Genomic DNA, 17406 nt, shown 5'->3' with positions numbered 1-17406 from the left:
GCCAAACAACGAGTAAGTAGAACATTAAGCCTTTTATTTTTGCTCCTCACATCCAAATGAATAAATAGGACATGGAGAGCTGGGTTCTGTGAGAACCACCAGTGACACCAAACAGTCCCCCCCTGAAACCACATTTTAATTCAGGATAGAGCCAGATTTTGATTTGGCTCTGCATTGAGCGATCACAGCCACGTCACGTTAACCCTGACCCACTGAGGAGCATCTGCTGCCGGTTCCGTGGCAGCGAGTCATTCCTCTCATCCTGACCTGACATTTGGAAGGTGTTTTTTTTCTTCACGTGTGGCACAGATAAACAAATGAATAATGAATCGGCTGCAGGTGGCTGTACTGTATGTGGGCACATGTGCCGAGTGTGTGAAGACACTCACCACAGTCTGACGACCTCATGTGAGACACAATATGTCCAAACTGATGGCAGCCAAGAGTGTGTGTGCGTGAGTGTGTGTCAGTGTTTGTGTGAATGTGAACTTATGTACAGTAGAGGGTTGTGTGAGGGTGGGTATACGTGGATGAGCTTGTGCGTCAAGTCTCTGACGACCGAAATGATTCAAACAGACTTGTCACATGTTGTTATTTCCTTCTGTGTCCACAGATATTTTTTATATTTTCGCCAACACAGGCCTAATTTGTAGTTTGAATGGATCCATTGAATGTAGTTTTGCATTTGCAACTGAGGCATTTTAATATATTTCAAAACATAAATGTTTTAATTGTTAGTTAAGAGGTCAACATTAAAACTACAGGTCTCTTTGATTGTTTCTCACAAACAACAATCACACAAGTAAACCTTCAACAACAGCAGAAAACAGTAATTATCTCAGCAAAGTCAAATCAAGCTCGACATTGAATCCTGACTTGAAGACTTCTTTCCTGCTTTTACTGATATTTTGCGTTTATTCAGTTTACAGTACTGTTACAGTTCAGAATACTTATTTTAAAGTGTTTCTTTGGTAAAATAACAACGCATTAACTGAAGTTTTTACTTTGTTAGTGTTTCTCTCAGTGGCAGGGAGACCTTTTGTCTACATTGGGGGTCACACTGAGCTTTTAAAGGGATGAAAGATACTTTCTGTTAACTAATAACCGGGACAACAATCAGGACAGACGTCACAGGTGGCAGATACAGCAGCATCCTGCTGACTCTTCCCACACATGTCACGTGAACAGGAAAAGCAACTTATTGTTGTTGTCGTAAGTGAATCACAAACTCCACAGTAAAGACTGGTGGCTGTCAGTCCGGAAATCTCAGGGCAGATAATCCAGTGATTAGAGGATAAGCAACGAGGATGTGAGTGGTCAGAAGGAGAGCTAAACCACACGGCTACAGTACGCTGATTAATCAATTCTTAACTAAATCTATTAGTCTATACGATGCCTGGTCTGACCTCAAGAGAGGCTCAAATATACAGTGTGATACAGCATTAATGCATGCATTGAAATATGCACAGTCACAAACAACACAGGCGTTCCTAATAATCAAGTAACATTAAACTCCCCTCAGGCTCACACACGCTTCAAATGAACACGTAAGGAAACACTGTGTGTCCCGGTGCATCGTACAGTATCTGCATGGGTTGAAGGATTACATTTTCAATTTACATATTTACTCTGGAGTCTCAAGAGTTTTGTTCATGAGCCTCTCATCCAGTGTGCGTTGGATTTCTGCACAGCGTGTAAGTACATGTGCACTGAATGCATGTGTGTGTCAGACAGAAAGACAGAGTAAATATAACCCTCCCATCTGTCAGGGCTGTACAGATGCTGTCTCAGAAAAGAGAGGATTAGTGCTAAACATAGAGAAGAAGGGGACATGTGATGGGGGGACAAGGGTGGGATGGGGGGGGGGGAAAGCCGAGCACTGACTAACACCAAAAACCATAAATCTGAGGGCGTGTGACAGCGTCAGAGCAGCCGTTCAGAGGGAGGAAGAGAGAACGGTGAAGGGGCCGAGCACATTGCACCCATTTGAGGGATAAGAAAACAGGGAGCAGGAAAATCTAAATATGGTTCAGATAGATGGAGAAAATCTCATCAGTCTAAAATGTGTTTGGTTAAAATGTCTCCCTGTGTGGTAAAGTCACAGTCGTGTGATTAGTGGCGTGGAGGCGGAGAATGTGTTGCCATCTCCTTGAATTGGCAAAAAGGATCTCCAGAGATCGAATCACTGATGAACCAGAAATTCACACCAAAAAGTGAGAGAAGATAGGTTTCGGTCAATGAAAAATTAAGAGAATGATCATGCTAGAATAAGTCTGTATATGTAGTGTCGGGGGGTGCTGTGAACTAGTGGTTAGCACTGTTCCCTCATAGCAGGAAGATTAAGACAGTACCATGTGTAAAATCATATTTTTTTCATTGCACTGCCTTTAAACCTCCCAGACTCACAATCTACAAACTATCCCAGTTTCACCTGGGATAGGCTCCACCTCTCCTGTGACCCCCAAAAGATCAGTGGTAAAGATGATGGCCAGCTTGATGGATGGATGGACGTTTTGGATAGTGTAATGCTCTTCAGGCAGTGGAGTTTCTTTAAGTTTTTAGAACATATAATCAAAATACAATTTGTTTTGCACATCAGATGGAGTCATTGCTGTTCACTGGGGAAGGGAAGCAGAGAGGCCCAAAAAGTCTGTTTGCCTTTTCATGGCTGATACTCGGCGACAAAGAGTTCAGCTGTGTCCAAACTCTCGGTCGTGATGCTTGTGGGCTGGTGACATGTTACTGTTAGTGTTAGTGTGCGGCTCACAGTGAGACTGTGAAAGAGGGGCGATGTTTGCACTCTTTAAAACCAAATACATACAACTATCGCAGCCAAATCATTTATCAAGTGTCTTCTAACAAGACAAATATCGTCTGCAGCGAGGTTTAGGAGGAACAAGGTGTTCCCAGTGGAGCTGCAAGCTGAAACTCTGCATCTCTTTTTTCCTTTTCCTTGGATTATTTGTGCTGTAGTTTTTTTCAGTGGCTGTCACAGTGGCTGTCAACACTCATAATTGTTATTCCTTTCATTAATTTCTGTGTTTCTCCCCTGTGTATTTCAAAGAACTGAACGCTGCCTTTTCCATTAACAAAGACATATTGCTTGTCCAACAGATTCCAGGAAGGTGCGCGGCTGAATGAATGTAAAAGGCGAGAAGAAAAGAAAAACATATTCCTAAAGCAGGTTAAGAGTTGATTTAATATGAAAAAGAAAAAAGTGAAATGAATTTACATGAAATATTCTGTATCACTTTAACCTCAAGGCTTTCACCATGAGGTTTTCGTGGGACGGAATGATCAGCATCAGTGATCAGCGATGAAATTGGATCTTTGAAACCCGCTGGGATCCCTGCCAAGCGCCAGGGAGAGCTGTTTTTTTTTACGGCATCAAAATAACAAGGAATTATGGGCCCTACATACAAGTGGGGCTTCTTCTAAGACTTCATAGAGAAAAGAAAGTTTTGCTTTGCCTTTGATACGCATCCAATGAAAAACATGGAAAAACACCAAAATAAAGAAGAGCAGAGATGCTGAGAATAACTGCTGTAGTCCCTCAGTTAATATTAACAATACGATGGGAGGTTTTAACTTAAATCAGTCGCTTGTTCAACCACACCTGAGTTTTATCAGCACGCAGACTGGAGGACTGAGCAGTTGGCTGAGAAACTTTGGCCTCTGCTGCCACAACGTGACATCGGTGAATCACCTTCTGTGGCTCTCACACAAACACACACAAACACACACTCACACACACTCACATGCTCAAATCGTACACGTCACATGCCCACCACATACGTGAGCACCATGTGTGGACATGTTGATGCAGTTGCTCCTTATGTTCAGCGCTCTGACTAGAATATATTATTCAGGTCTCATTAATTACATGAATAATGTTCACGTGGCGGGGGGGCGGGTTGTGAAAACAGGAGACATAAGGCAGAGTAGGTGGGGTTTCCCCTGCCTGCCATGCCAGTCACATGCAGGACTCAGCACCTCACAGAGCGGATGGAGGGGCGGTGGGTGAATGAGTCAATGCAGAGGGATCATCTGTTTCGTATTGTGGTATTTCTGCTTGTATGTCGTTGGGTGTGTTGGAGATGGATGAGTGAAGGGACCTCTGGGAAAGGGTGGTCTTCCAAACTTTCCAGGCCCCAACTCCTGAAGTAAGTGTGCCACGGACAAAGGACCCCATTGTCGGAGGATAAGGCCAGTTCCCCCCCAAAAAATTCCCTATTTTGTGTATAATAGTATGGTGCCATAGATGAACCTGCTTCAAGGTTGCAGGTTGATGAAACATATTTACTTGCTTGGTTTTATCTTAGATTGAACTACTGTTTTATTCCTCTTTACTAACAATTATGGCTCAATATGCTTCGCTATGTTTAATTGATTTAAAATTGTACTTGATTTATGAAAAAAAACTCCCACGGTCTCCTCACCCCTAAATTGGGAACCACTGTTCAAAAGTATTTAGATTGTACATTAGAGTAAATGGACCAATTACAACAGCAAGTGTAGCTGAGGCCATTTGTCGCTTCTAATGACACGGCACTCAACCAAACTATCTTTGAAACAACGTGACCAATAGAAGAAGCACGAGTTGTCACATGATCACACAAGTGTAAACAAACATCTATTTCAGTCCCATTTATCAGGAGGAGACCAGACTGTCCAGTTTAAACCTGGGCCACAGCTGCAGCCTGACTTCTCGTTTCAACTTTGACCTCTTTTACTCGCACTTTCAGTTTTTGGGATAAAAAATTGCCCATTTCATCACACGTTGGTTTTTCCTCATTTTTTCACTTCATTGGGACGAATGCTGTATAATCAATAAGACAAACAGTGTTTATATAACATCAAACTGTTCTTTGCGCGTGAGCGGTAGGACTTGGGCTACACCCCTTCTGTTTATTGCCGTATAAAGTTAATAATACTATATGATTATATGACTGAAGGTTAACTGTGCAGTGGAGACAGTCGGGGTTAATCATAACATTAGACGTCCTTGCAGAGCTTGTTAATGTGTTTTAGACAGTGGTAGAAAGAGCCCATTGAAAACAGCTTCATGTTCACAGGCCTGCCCGTGCATAACGTGGGTTTCTCTGAAAAACCAAGACAATCAGAGAAGGCACAACTCTTTCTCTCAGGTCTGACTCATGGTGAGAAATGAATGCAGACAGACAAACTGCTTTCATGCCACTGACTGGAAAACCTTGAGGTTGAACAGTCATTTGCACAGATCTATTTTCACTGTGAGTGTAAGGTCCTTGGTCTTGCTCAGTGCAAACTAATCCACTACAAACCCGCTCCATGAACCCACCTGCTTACAACTCCTGCAAATAAAACCGTTATATCATAATTCATTGAAATAGATCTGCATGTTTAATCCCAGTGACTGATGTATGTGTTGAGATAAAGGATCACAAGGCAGGGCTGTCAAGGAGCAGCACCTCGCGCTACACCAGAGATGTGACCGAACAGCGGCACCAAGTGGTCAGCGTCGCCTCCTGCAGCAGGGATTTACAGGGAGGCTGTGATTTATGAAATCCACGAATTATCATCAGTGATTACACATTCATGTGTGTGCGGCAAAGAAGTGGGCATTTGATACAATTTGGATTTTCCACGTTAAACACGGGTTGTTCAGAGTTTTGTGGGTTTACATGGATAGAAGTGAAAATAAATGATTCTGACTCTATGACTGGCAATACGTCAGTTCCTCCAGGGTTTGGTTTGAACCCAGTTAGCCTAATGAGGTATGGATTCATAAGAAGGGAGGGGTGTTTGAGTTGTTTTTTGAGTTTTAAATCAATATCTGGGAGCTTGAGGTCATCCTACGGTGAGTCAGGGAGATTCTCGGGAAGTAGACTTTGGCAGAATAAGGTTTGTTGGGCGGTGTCGGTAACATTATTATTCATCCATAAAAAACAATGTTTTCGAATGTTGTTAATGTCTGAATCACTGACTGGATCCTGAGCTGGTGATGCGTTGTCTCCAAAGGGAAATGATGATGCTCTTTATTTTAATAAAACTGTAGATCAGCAGGATGAGAAGAACAACATCAATTCATTGAGCTGTTCATAAAGCAAACAGCTAATACTTCTGTGCCTGATGAAAAGCCAGTGTTTGGACTGGACAAGAAAACGTAAATATAAACGTAATATATCAGATGTCAGGAAAATATAAGACATTTCAAATGTCCTAAAGCACTTTTTGACATTGTTAAAAAAAAAGGTGCTGAAGTGTATTATTAATATTAAATCTCACTTAAACACCTTAACATTACTTTTGTTCTTTAATCAAACAGCATATTTACAATAACAGGTAAAGGAAACCAAGTAATCTTTTGACCTGATGAATATTAAGTAATTTTTCTTAACACAATATCAAGATGGCTGTTATTAGTCGATCATCAAACAGATGAAATTACTATTTTGGGGACTAGATGTTGAACAGACCATAATGCAGATGTTCAGTGGAGGAGTTGTTTGTGCAGTAGCAATGGTTTGATACATTTATTATAAACTTGTTTTGTTGTTTATTTTGAGTATAGGAGTCCAACCTTAGCTTATCTGATGAGCTCCATGAAAAGGTGAAATACCAACCTTTAAAGCCATACACATGTTAAGTGATTGACATTCAAATACATGGATTTTGAGTCATACTTAAATATATTATAACACTGCTCGGTGAAATACTTTGCTACCAGCACCCAGAAGGTATCTTTCATCAGCTATCTTCTAGCATCATCTTCCGCGTCTCAATCTCACGTCTCTCTGCTGACCTCTATCTGTCCATCTTGTTCCCCGTGCCGGCCTGTCAGTCAGTGGAGAATTCGTAACACCAGCTTTATGACAGACCTGTTGCATAAGATCAAAGACAATGAGGCCGGCTTCGCTGTGACATCCGCGGTGGCTTTATCCCTCCATCAGCCGGGCCAGACGTGCAGGTACACACACCGCCGGACTGTCCCATTGTCATTCAAATGTTGGGCCTGGTGATTGAAGCGCTTATCTCTCCTAATCGGAGCGTGTAAAGGTATTACTGCTGTGGGAGAGCGCGTCGCCCCAGCAGCTTTGATATGGAAAAATCACATCTGTGAGCTCACAAACAACATTATCTACAGAGAACTGAATAGCAGGTAAAACCTTCCCTGCCACCCCTCCATCTGTTGTCTTGGATTAGCTCCATGTTTATTGCCTTTTTCCCCCTTGGATGCTCAAAGGCAGACGGAGCAGGGAGGGGGGGGGGGGGGGGGGGGAGCAGATTAGAAATAAAGAGGCAAACACACGTCTTGTTAAAAGTAATATTTGTAAGCTTATTATTTTTGTTATCATGATCATTGTTATAACCTCTGTTATGGTTTGTTCAGTTTACAGTTTATTTTCAAGTTCATTTAAAGTCATTCCAGTCAAAGGTAAACATGATTGTAAATGGTTGTTTCCAACACTATTAAATGCTTTTGTTGTTTTGCCAGACAACAATCGGTCGCACTCGCTCAAACACACACACACACACGCACACACACACAAATGGAAAGAGCAGGAACAAAGACACCGTTTCTCACTGGCTTGCTCATTCATTCATTCATTCATTCATTCACTCACATGAACACACACTGACACCTTCTACACACCATGACACACAGCATCTCATGCTAAAGCTCCTGCACACATGACGTTGCCAAATGAACAGAAATTATGTCAGATTCTCCTCCCGGTCAGACACACACATTCAGATGATGGGCACACACACACACACACATACACTTTCTTGCTCTCGTGTCTAAGTTCTTAAGTGCAACTTCTTGAAGAGTGATTTACCCTCACACACTTCATCCCTTCCCTTTCACACCAGAACCCAAACCCTTCTGACCTCGCCCTCCCACCATGAGCCATACCTACACCTGGACTGGTCCCACTCTGTGCTCTAGTCCAACAACTCAATGATTGTTTACATTGAAGTAAATTATTGTTAGGGCAACAACAGTTAATACATTCTTAGAAATCTAATGGGATTTTGTTGCTGGGTTGCACTTGTCACACATGTTGTGGTTTAAACTGAGAATAACAGGATCATTTGACCCGCTTGTGTAAAAAGGTTAATGATCACATCCTGGACCAAACCTGTTAACCGGTTCTGATAAAGACGTAGCTTGGTTTGAAATGGTTTTCCTTTGAATATTAGTATTGCAAAAGAAACTGATTGAAAAATGATCAAAATTGGTAAAGCCGGCTGAGTAAATACTCCTAAATGTACAAGTAAATGAGCCAAAAAGTTCATGAAACCAAAAAGGCTCTTAGGTAAGAGATCCACAGAGCGCAGCCCAGGTTTACGTATGGCTCCGTAAACCATTTGTTAAACTCCTCCATCTCCCCACCTTAAGAAAACCAATGTTACACCAAAACAAACTCAACAGCATAATCATAAAAAAAACATACAAAAAATAATAAAACCACAAAGAAAACTGAGCCCACAAAGAAAGCTGAGCTTCAAGTTTGTATAAATGCTTACATCACATTTCACCTCGGCAGATTTCAGGATATTGGAATTCCATTCTGTGTCCATTGTGACATTTACACAGGTTCTTGAACGTCTCACGTGGCGTCGGCTCGCAGTACGTCATCATAATCATCACCTCCATCATCGTTATCAGCTACAATGGTAAGCCACGCCCCCTACTAGAGTCTACCATTGGCAAGGTAGGGTAACCATGGTGAATAAGGTGCTAGTTGCTATGGAAACGCTATCCTGAAGCAACCGACTGGTGGAGTTGTTTGAAGTTTGAGTTGCCGTGACTTCCCACCAAAGCACTTGTTTTGTTTGTATTACTTGTTGCTCTAGTTGTGTTCTGGAGGGTTTTTTTTAAGCTTTTTTTTTTTTTTTTTTTTTTTACTATTTAGCATTTTCATACTTAAACAATGTATGTTGATGTGTTTTCAGGCTGTTAGTACCATTTCAAATGTTCTCACTCGCTCTCTGGCACTCGCACGTGGCACGCTCCTACATAAGTTTTCTTTTTTTCTCTCAGGCACAAACAGACTCATTCAGTGACAGAAAAAAAACTGTTGACACGGGGCAACTGAAAAATGAGAAGTGATGAAATGGGCGGAGCAAGCCGCTACACCAACATGAACCAGTAGAGAGCTTCTTAATTGTCCTTTGATGCTCATGTGAGTGACAGTTCTTCCTCCTTCGTCCCTCCTCCCTGCTCTTCTTCTTCTTCTTCTCTGAACCGGTTAAGAGGAGGGGCTGTATTGCTGAGATATCCATGGCTGCTCTGTAGCCATCGTGTGCTTTCTTTTGGGTTGAGATGACGGAGGACGAACCGAACAAAGAGTGTAAACAAAAGTAACGCGAAAACATCGATACATCCTTGCAGTGTCTGTGTCAATGGCACATTTAAAGTTCCTCCTACCCTTCTCCCCCACCCCCTCCCCAGCCCCCAAAACGACATTTAAGTGAATGATTAATTGTTGAAAATGCTCTGAATATCCTCCTGAGCCCCGTCCAGTCCTGCTGCCTTCTAGAGACTGATGGTGAACACAGGATGAGACACGGGGGGGGGGGGGGGGGGGCGGAGATGGCAACTAAAACACTGGTGGTCTGTAGTCCGTGGTGTGTTTGACCTGTCGCCTACTTTGATGCAGGATCAGCCCAGTTTGTCCGCTTGTTCATTTTTTATTCCCTCTGTGGACTGGGACAAGTGCCCAGCATCAAGATCAACAAAGATAACATCAATGCAAAAAAGAAAAAAAGGCATTTCAGTTCAATTCTACTGAAATCTATTTCATTCAGTTCATTCAGGAGTTCAGTTTGAAAGCTTGCTGCAAGAAAATATGGCAACTAGCCCTAAGGAAGTGTTTTAGCCAATCAGATCCCGGGTCAAATCTTCATATGTTGCCTCGACGTACCTTTTTTCTTTATTTTATTTTTCTCAAATTAGGATTTCAGTCCCGCCCCGCTACAGTTAAATGCTTGTTTGGCGTGCATGATTCAACAAGCTCAGCCTGTGGCCTGTTCTCTCTCACACACACACACACACACACACACACTCTCAGACACACACACACACACACTCAGTCTACCAAACCTGCATCTGTGTGCACAGGCTGACTTCAATGCAACATAGAGTTCAGTCTGTGACACAGAGCAACCAAAGGTCTTTCAAGTCCAGAAAAACCACAGACCATCAAACACACACACACACAGACTCACACACACGTACAAACACGCACGTACAAACACACAATCACACTTCGATACTTGAAAACTCTCGTTTCAAACTCTCGCTCCTCTATTTGAAGTATCCTAACTCTCCTCTCCTGACCCCCCCCGCCCCCCTCCTCTCCCACCCACTGGTACTGTACAGCCTCCCAAGGCTAGTTGGCATGGTGACGCTGATGGGATGGCCGTTGCTAGGAGATGAAGAGGACGGCCAGGAGGAGCGTCGTCACGGTGAGGAGAAGGCGATCCCTGGACGGACTGCTTCCACTGACGCTCTTCTCCAGCTTGGGAACGAAAGGGTTAAATTCATCTGGAAATACAGAGAGAGAGAGCAGAGTCTTAGTTTTCATTTATCGGCACCTGTTATCATTTCTCGACATGTTGATTGTACCATGAAAGGGTTTACATTTAAAAGAGAAGTTTATCTGAGCCAGCGATTGTGCTGTGATCTGGTCTAAAACATGACAGACTCTGGTTTGAGTGAAGCAGCCGAGGGAACAAGAGGCCGCAGCCATCAGCACAGACAGTCTCACTCCCACTGAAATGTGGTTAGTCTGCTCCAGAGACAAGGCAGCAGCAGAGCCACAGCAGACTGCAGCTGTTATCAGAGGGCTCGCATTGTTTCGAATAAAGTGACACATTCCCCGTCACACACACACACAGACACACACACTCATGCACTTTTCCATACACTGTGAATATACTTAAACACCCCCCCCCCCCCCCTCCCCCTCCTCCCAGTCGAGCTGCATGTGCACCTGGTTGTGTCCCAAAATACTTTGTGGTATTCTGTCACGGGTTACACACAAAGAACATTGAAGTCTAGTCCGAGACACAACTCAGCAGACAGTTCGCTGCATGCCTGCACTCATGAGACACACGTGCGGCCAGACGCACCCTCTGTAGGCACCTGAGTAATGAGACTGGAGACTAGACAGAGGTGCAATTTTCTGTCTGTACAATAGTCAGCTGAAGCGGATTAGGAACTATTCTGAGGGCATCCAAGGATGTTCTCAGTGTTTCCACTGGGCACCATGTACAGTGTCCCAGTGTTTCCAGCTGTTCTGTGGGTCAGACAGCAGAGTAATGACTGGCTGACACCTGGTTTTGGAGATGGCCGCCTCTGGTATGCTCCGCAGGCCGATCTAATGAGGTCTACGCAGTGGCAGCGCTCAGGTTAAATGCTTTGACCGCTCTGTGACCGAGCATGCAGCCGAGGGGTCAGGACGCTGCGCAGCTCCGGCACTGACAGACTGAGGAATGTGGTGACACAAACAGCCGACAGCGGAGGATCTCACGCAACTGGTTCTGAAGTGAGTCTCTACTTAATGTGTCATTACAGACGGACATATGCTGCCCCTCTCTCTTACTACACTGTCACAGATAAACACATAATTATTAGTGTGAACAAGGGGGATATGGCGCATTGTGTGATTATCTGACGTGTGCATGTGTGTGTGAGTGTGTGTATAATACATTTTGGAGCAAGAGCGCAGACTGCATCCACCTGATAATTAAGTTCAGACACTCAAATGAATCTGAGTCATGTTGATAAAGACGATGAAAGTAAAAACCCGATTAAGTTCTAATTATGTCAATGGAAGATTCTGTCTGTGTGCAGTGTACTGTACGTTTGCACTGAACATAAGGTGCAGCTGCATTAGCATATATACACAACATGTGCCTGTGTGTGTGTGTGTGTGTGTGTGTGTGTGTGTGTGTGTGTGTGTGTGTGTGTGTGTGTGTGTGTGTGTGTGTGTGTGTGCAGGTCAGTAGTGGTTTCTGTCTGATCTGAAATGTATGAAAAACAATTGAAAAATATAGAATATAGGTCACTAATATCCAAGATACTATATTTGATAAATGCTGAGTCACCTATTAGACATTTATTGAACATAATTATCTTTAATTGTGTTGACACTCGGTCAGACAAGTGATTATTCGACTGTGTGGTAAACCTCCTTAAAGTTATCATTTGTGATGATTGGAACGTCCTCATTGAAAGGTCATGCAGTAAATTAACAGAGACAGAGGTTTAAATTAGAAAACTCATATGTGAGCGTCTTTCGTTAGATGTTTCCTGAGTGACTGGTGTCTTTCAGTAACAGGACAGAGCCACAGGGCTGAGTAGTTCTCTTTGTGCCAAGTATTTTGAGTTCAGCATTTAAATCAGTGCAGTCAGAGACGTCTCCACCTCCTACTAGTGGCTGGCTGCAGTACAGATCATAAACCCCATCTCCTCCATGTTAGTAGATGGGACATGGGCAGAACTAAAAAGTCAACGTTTTCTTTGTTGGTATATGTCATTTTTGGTAGTTCTTATCACACAGATGTTTATTCATATTTCCATATTTTTCTTGTTTGGTTTTAATTTGTTGCTTGTTGCAGTAAAGCAGGGTGACACGTCTTGATTGACAGCTGAGACTGACTCGCGATTGGTCAAACACCTGTATTGACAGGACCTCGCGACAGCAGCTCCATCCCTGATCGCTAATGTGTGGTGTTCACATCCTGGATATTTTGGCCTAATTTCTGGTCAGAGGGGGTGCAGATGCGTTGTCCATCTTTTCCTGCAGTCTATGACAACGAGCAAGTGTCTGAACTTGGTTGGACGAGCCCTGGTCGCAGCCGAGGACAATTAAATACGGGCTGGTTTTATATTTCTGACCTTATTTCTAAGATAATCTGCACGATATATCTCCAAAGATCAGTTGAGACAGTGCAGCGTTTGTGTAAGTCCTTTTAATTACCGCCTGTGGCAGTAAGCGAATAGATGCAATAGACTGAAGGATATAATTGATAACATTAAATTGATTCTGTGATCCATTCTTTTAGCTTCGTAATGAAAATCTGTCACATTTTTCTATATTGATATATGGGGCTTAGAGATCTATTGTGACATCCCTAATAAGCACGAGGAAGACAACTCATTTAAGAGAGATTTATCTACGAGCCATATAGAAATATATAACAATCAATTAGCACTGTCAGGTATAAATCTTCCTTTAACAGTGATTTAATAGCCTCATTTAGCAGGTGGTATTTAATTAGCACATGAAAAGGGTGTGTATGTAGGATGTGAGGGATCTGTGTTGTCATAACACTGCATAAAATACACAGTTTAGTGATAATGTTTATATTTAAGAGCACAGGCCATAAGATGGGATTTTTTATACTTACTGAATAAATCATATAAACACACATACAACGCAGCTGTTCCTACAGATGTTGAAAAGACAACAGAGTTTGTGTGTGTGTTCTCCGACTGACACCCAACCTGCTGTTGTGCTGGCAGAGTGCAACCAAAACACACGGTCACTTAAAGGAACTGGTAATCGCTACAATAAACCCCATTAAAGGAAAACGCTTCTGATTTCGCCGCTAATGGCCAGACCTGACCGTCAGATGCGGTAACCTGAGCCAACAGGGCTGGTAAATGAGCATCCTCCCACCGACAAGCCATCAGCAATCACATGGCTGCACGGGGAGCTGCTAGCGCCGTTCCATGTTGTAAATGAGATCTAAATGAAATCTAATACTAGAGGCCGTATTCAGGGGGGAACCACTGTTGAGCCGGAGACGCTGATTGAAGGGGGCAGCGGCCAGGAAATAAACTGTGAGCAGTGGAAGGGAAAGAGGGAGAGAGGGAGCGAGGGAGAGAGAGGAGGTGTAGAATATGACTCTGCAACATTGGGCTTAGTTAAACATTTTCAGACGTGGTAATCAGGCAGATTTGAACAGAGCTGCTTTGCAAGTCGTCCCGTGGTCGTGCGAACGCGCTGATGTGAATTCTGAATAACAGTAATTAAAGCTATGATGTGATGAGTCTAATCGGCGGTCGGGAGGACTGAGAACGAGGGAGGGGAATAGCAAGCCGCGCCGCTTCTTTGTTTTCGCTTCATTTCACAGCTCCCCGCTGATTTCCTCACTTCCTCCCGCACCACTCGGGTTATCCAATTAATTTAATTGGCAACACAGCACTACAGGTGGAAATGACCCACAGGAGCTGCGGTGATTTGTGCTCGGCTATTGTGTCAGACGCTCGCTAAATATTTAACAGTATTTGCATGTAGTCTGTTCCTCTTATCTGTTCGAGTGTATTGAATACATCTATTCTTCTGTGGAAATTATCTGTGCTTTTCATGTACCTTGTAATTAGGTGTGTTCTACACGTGATTTGAGTTCAAGTGTATCTTTTATGTTGCCATAATGAGCATCCTTTGCTATTTCTAAGTGTTTACAAGTATTTGCTGTAGAGGAAGGATAGAGTGAGTGATGGGTATACGTGAGGAGAATGTGCATCGCTCAGTGATATAGTGGCAAACAAAAGTATGGGAAACTAACTATAATCGGTTATCGCATGCAAAAAATCCTCATTAATCAACATTCAATCACTAATTTAGAAATTAAATTATGTCTGTTTTTTTAAGACAAGTTTTTTTCCACTGTGATAGCACTGATGCAAACATTATAGGACCTGAACAATTATTTTATTTAGGAAAAAAGAGGTGTAAAAAGTGTCAAAAACTCAATTTCACACATCAAAAGGTGAATAAACTGAGTTTCAGTGGCTTTCCCCTCCACTGCGTTCCTACTGGTGCTCTGGGAGGAAAAATGGAGGATGGGAATTAAAGGGGGGAGGATGAGGAGGGCATGGAGACAGGAGATGGAGGGAGAGAGAAACGAGATGAAAGAACGATGGAGAAAAAAAGAGTGAGGGTAACTCAACAAACTCATAGGACCTGCAGCCATTCACTGCAGCCAGTGATGAGTTTCCTTTTGACAGTTATGAGAACAAACTGTTTTACTCAGGTGTGCACATGCACATGTTTTAACAACAACACCGAGGCAAATCTTTCTGACAGTCTTGGAACAGAGCGTGACCCCGTGAAATGATGGTGATTGATACCCACATGTCCGGTTGTGCAACACGCGGCTAGGCCAAGCTAACTGTACATGTTTATTTGTGCTGCTGCACTGCGTTGTCATAACACTGACACTGAACCACATGATCATCTAAGATCATCCTGTAGTCTGTCACTTATTGATTTACTTTTCAGTTTCTCCCTTAAATCGCTGCCAAATCTCATAAAGCTGCAGGCGGAACCGATTCAGTGTGATTATCCTCACGATAGCAGCAGTTGTGTTTTCCTGACGACAGCAACATAAGGACAAACAACAGGCCCTTAGCAAGATCTAGATGTTAACTACAAGTGATCCCAGCAAGGCCCAACAGTCACCTTCAATTGAATCAAGCTGCACCACATTGCACACACTCGCAAATACCAGTTCCCTAAATGAGCTTGATTTATTTCATCCAGACTTATTATTTTATTTCCTGAGAAATCAGTTAAAATGTTGAAAACAAAAGGTGATGTGAAAGTGAAGGTCTGGATCCGAACCAGATTTTAATTTGTTCTTCCCTGAACCATTCCACATCCTTCCTGGAAATCCGTTCAGCTGCTGGGGTGATAACATAACCTCCTTGGTGGAGGGAAACTGCTGGCCTTGCTCTTGCCTGTCACGCTACGGGCTATCCTGACTCTATGATTGGCCATGATGATCGGAGCTGCCTGCAGCCTGAGGGGAGGCTCTGCAGGAACCAGCAGCAAACAAAATCAAATCACAAATCAAAGACAAGGCGGTAAAGGACAGTGATCATGATATAAAGACTTGATGATTGGTTAAAGATGCAAATACATTATTTACCGCTCGTGTTTTTGTATATTATAGATAATTGTTATTTCCTGTAGAGTTCAATTTTTTCAACAGGGGATCAATTAAGATAATTATTACTTATCTTAATTTATTTGGAACCATTAAATAATGAATGAGTGACCAAATTTAATGATCCATAGGCATTTTCCTTTAAAACAGATGCTTAAAACCAATGTGGATTTATCTCCAGCTGAAAACATTCCCTTAACAAATGAACCGTTAGCTCCCTTTTTGAATGTTTGATTTAGAAAAAGAAACATTATGTCGCAGATTTAAAAGTTTTACTTTTACTTCATCTTCAGAAGACACTAATGGGCTTTGGTGCTGTGTGACAAAGACAAGGAGGGGCGGTTGGAGAATTCTTCTGTGGGATTTGTGGATAATAAAACAGAAAAGAAAATGATTTCAATGGGCCAGCTTAAAAGTAGTGAATCATTTTGATTTCTTCCCTTTGAGACGGATGATCTGAACGACAAACACAAGTCTGGCTTTGTGTTTGTTAAACCCAGACGAGCCGGATGGATCCACACTCACATAACTTACTCACGTGTGCATGAGTAAGTTATGTTAGTGTGCGTATGACTCACCAATATCATCAATTTTTAGGCCTGGTCTGAGTGTGTAGTCTGGTTCTGTGGGCTCTGGCTCATTGTCCACGTCAGAGGCTGAAAGAGAGAGAGAGAGAGAGAGAGAAATAAGTGAGTGAGACAGAAAAGGAGGGCGGGCGAGGGAGCAAGAGGCTAAAACCATTGCTCCGACCGAGAGGATTTTAATTACACTCAACTTGACATCTTGAACGAGAAACGTGCAAAGGAGTGGAGCGGCAAAGGGTGTGAGGGTTCAAGATAGAAAAGAGAAATCCCCCAGAGCGGACAGACTGACAGGCCATAACATCAGCAGCAGCTCCGAGAGGAAGAGCCAGGGAGAATAAACGAATAAGCAAGTGAGAGGGGGGGGGGGAGGGAAGGTGAGGGGAAGCAGATCAAACTGAACAGAGGCAGTGTGTGAAAAGGGATAGAGAGCAACGGAGATGGAGGGGTGGCGGGTGAAAGAGGGAGGAGAGGTTAACACTACAGGGCTGTGGAAGTTAAAAGGACCGGACAGGCCAGGGATCAAAGCCTGTGTGTGAGAGATAGTGTGTGTGTGTCTTTGTGTGTATGTGTGTGTCTGTGAGGGAGGAGTGTGTGTGCGTGTGTGTGTGAGTGGAGTGTGAGAGGGCCAAGAGATTGAAGGATGGCAGGAGTGCGAGCGAGAGGTTAACACTACATATACATAGCCACCCACTGACCGCACACAGGAATAAATGGATTCTGACAGGGAGCGAGGGAGCGAGGGAGCAAGGGAGGGAGGAGAGGAGAGGAGAGGGGAGGAGCGACAAGGGCCTTCGGAGCTGGAGCTGCTCCTTTTCTGCCGCTTACGGAAGGAGAGAGAGAGAGAGAGAGGGAAGGAGCGAGGGAGGTT

General features: G+C 43.3%; 1 protein-coding gene across 1 annotated transcript in view; it reads right to left on the bottom strand.

Moving 5' to 3' along the window:
* Positions 1 to 10364: 10364 nt before the first annotated feature.
* efna3b (ephrin-A3b) overlaps positions 10365 to 17406 on the bottom strand; it is a 54830-nt gene continuing 47788 nt past the window's right edge. The window contains exons 5-6 of the mRNA XM_062398360.1: positions 16533 to 16610; positions 10365 to 10537 (exon numbers count right to left, since the gene is read on the bottom strand). Coding sequence (XP_062254344.1) covers positions 10419 to 10537; positions 16533 to 16610 — 197 coding nt within the window. The 3' untranslated portion in view covers positions 10365 to 10418. The remainder of the gene's footprint in view (positions 10538 to 16532; positions 16611 to 17406) is intronic.

Source organism: Platichthys flesus, chromosome 11 (assembly GCF_949316205.1).
Source record: "Platichthys flesus chromosome 11, fPlaFle2.1, whole genome shotgun sequence".
Classification (NCBI taxonomy): Eukaryota; Metazoa; Chordata; class Actinopteri; order Pleuronectiformes; family Pleuronectidae; genus Platichthys; species Platichthys flesus.
The sequence above is the reverse complement of the archived record's forward strand: the minus strand, read 5'-3'. Positions and strand labels throughout refer to the sequence as shown.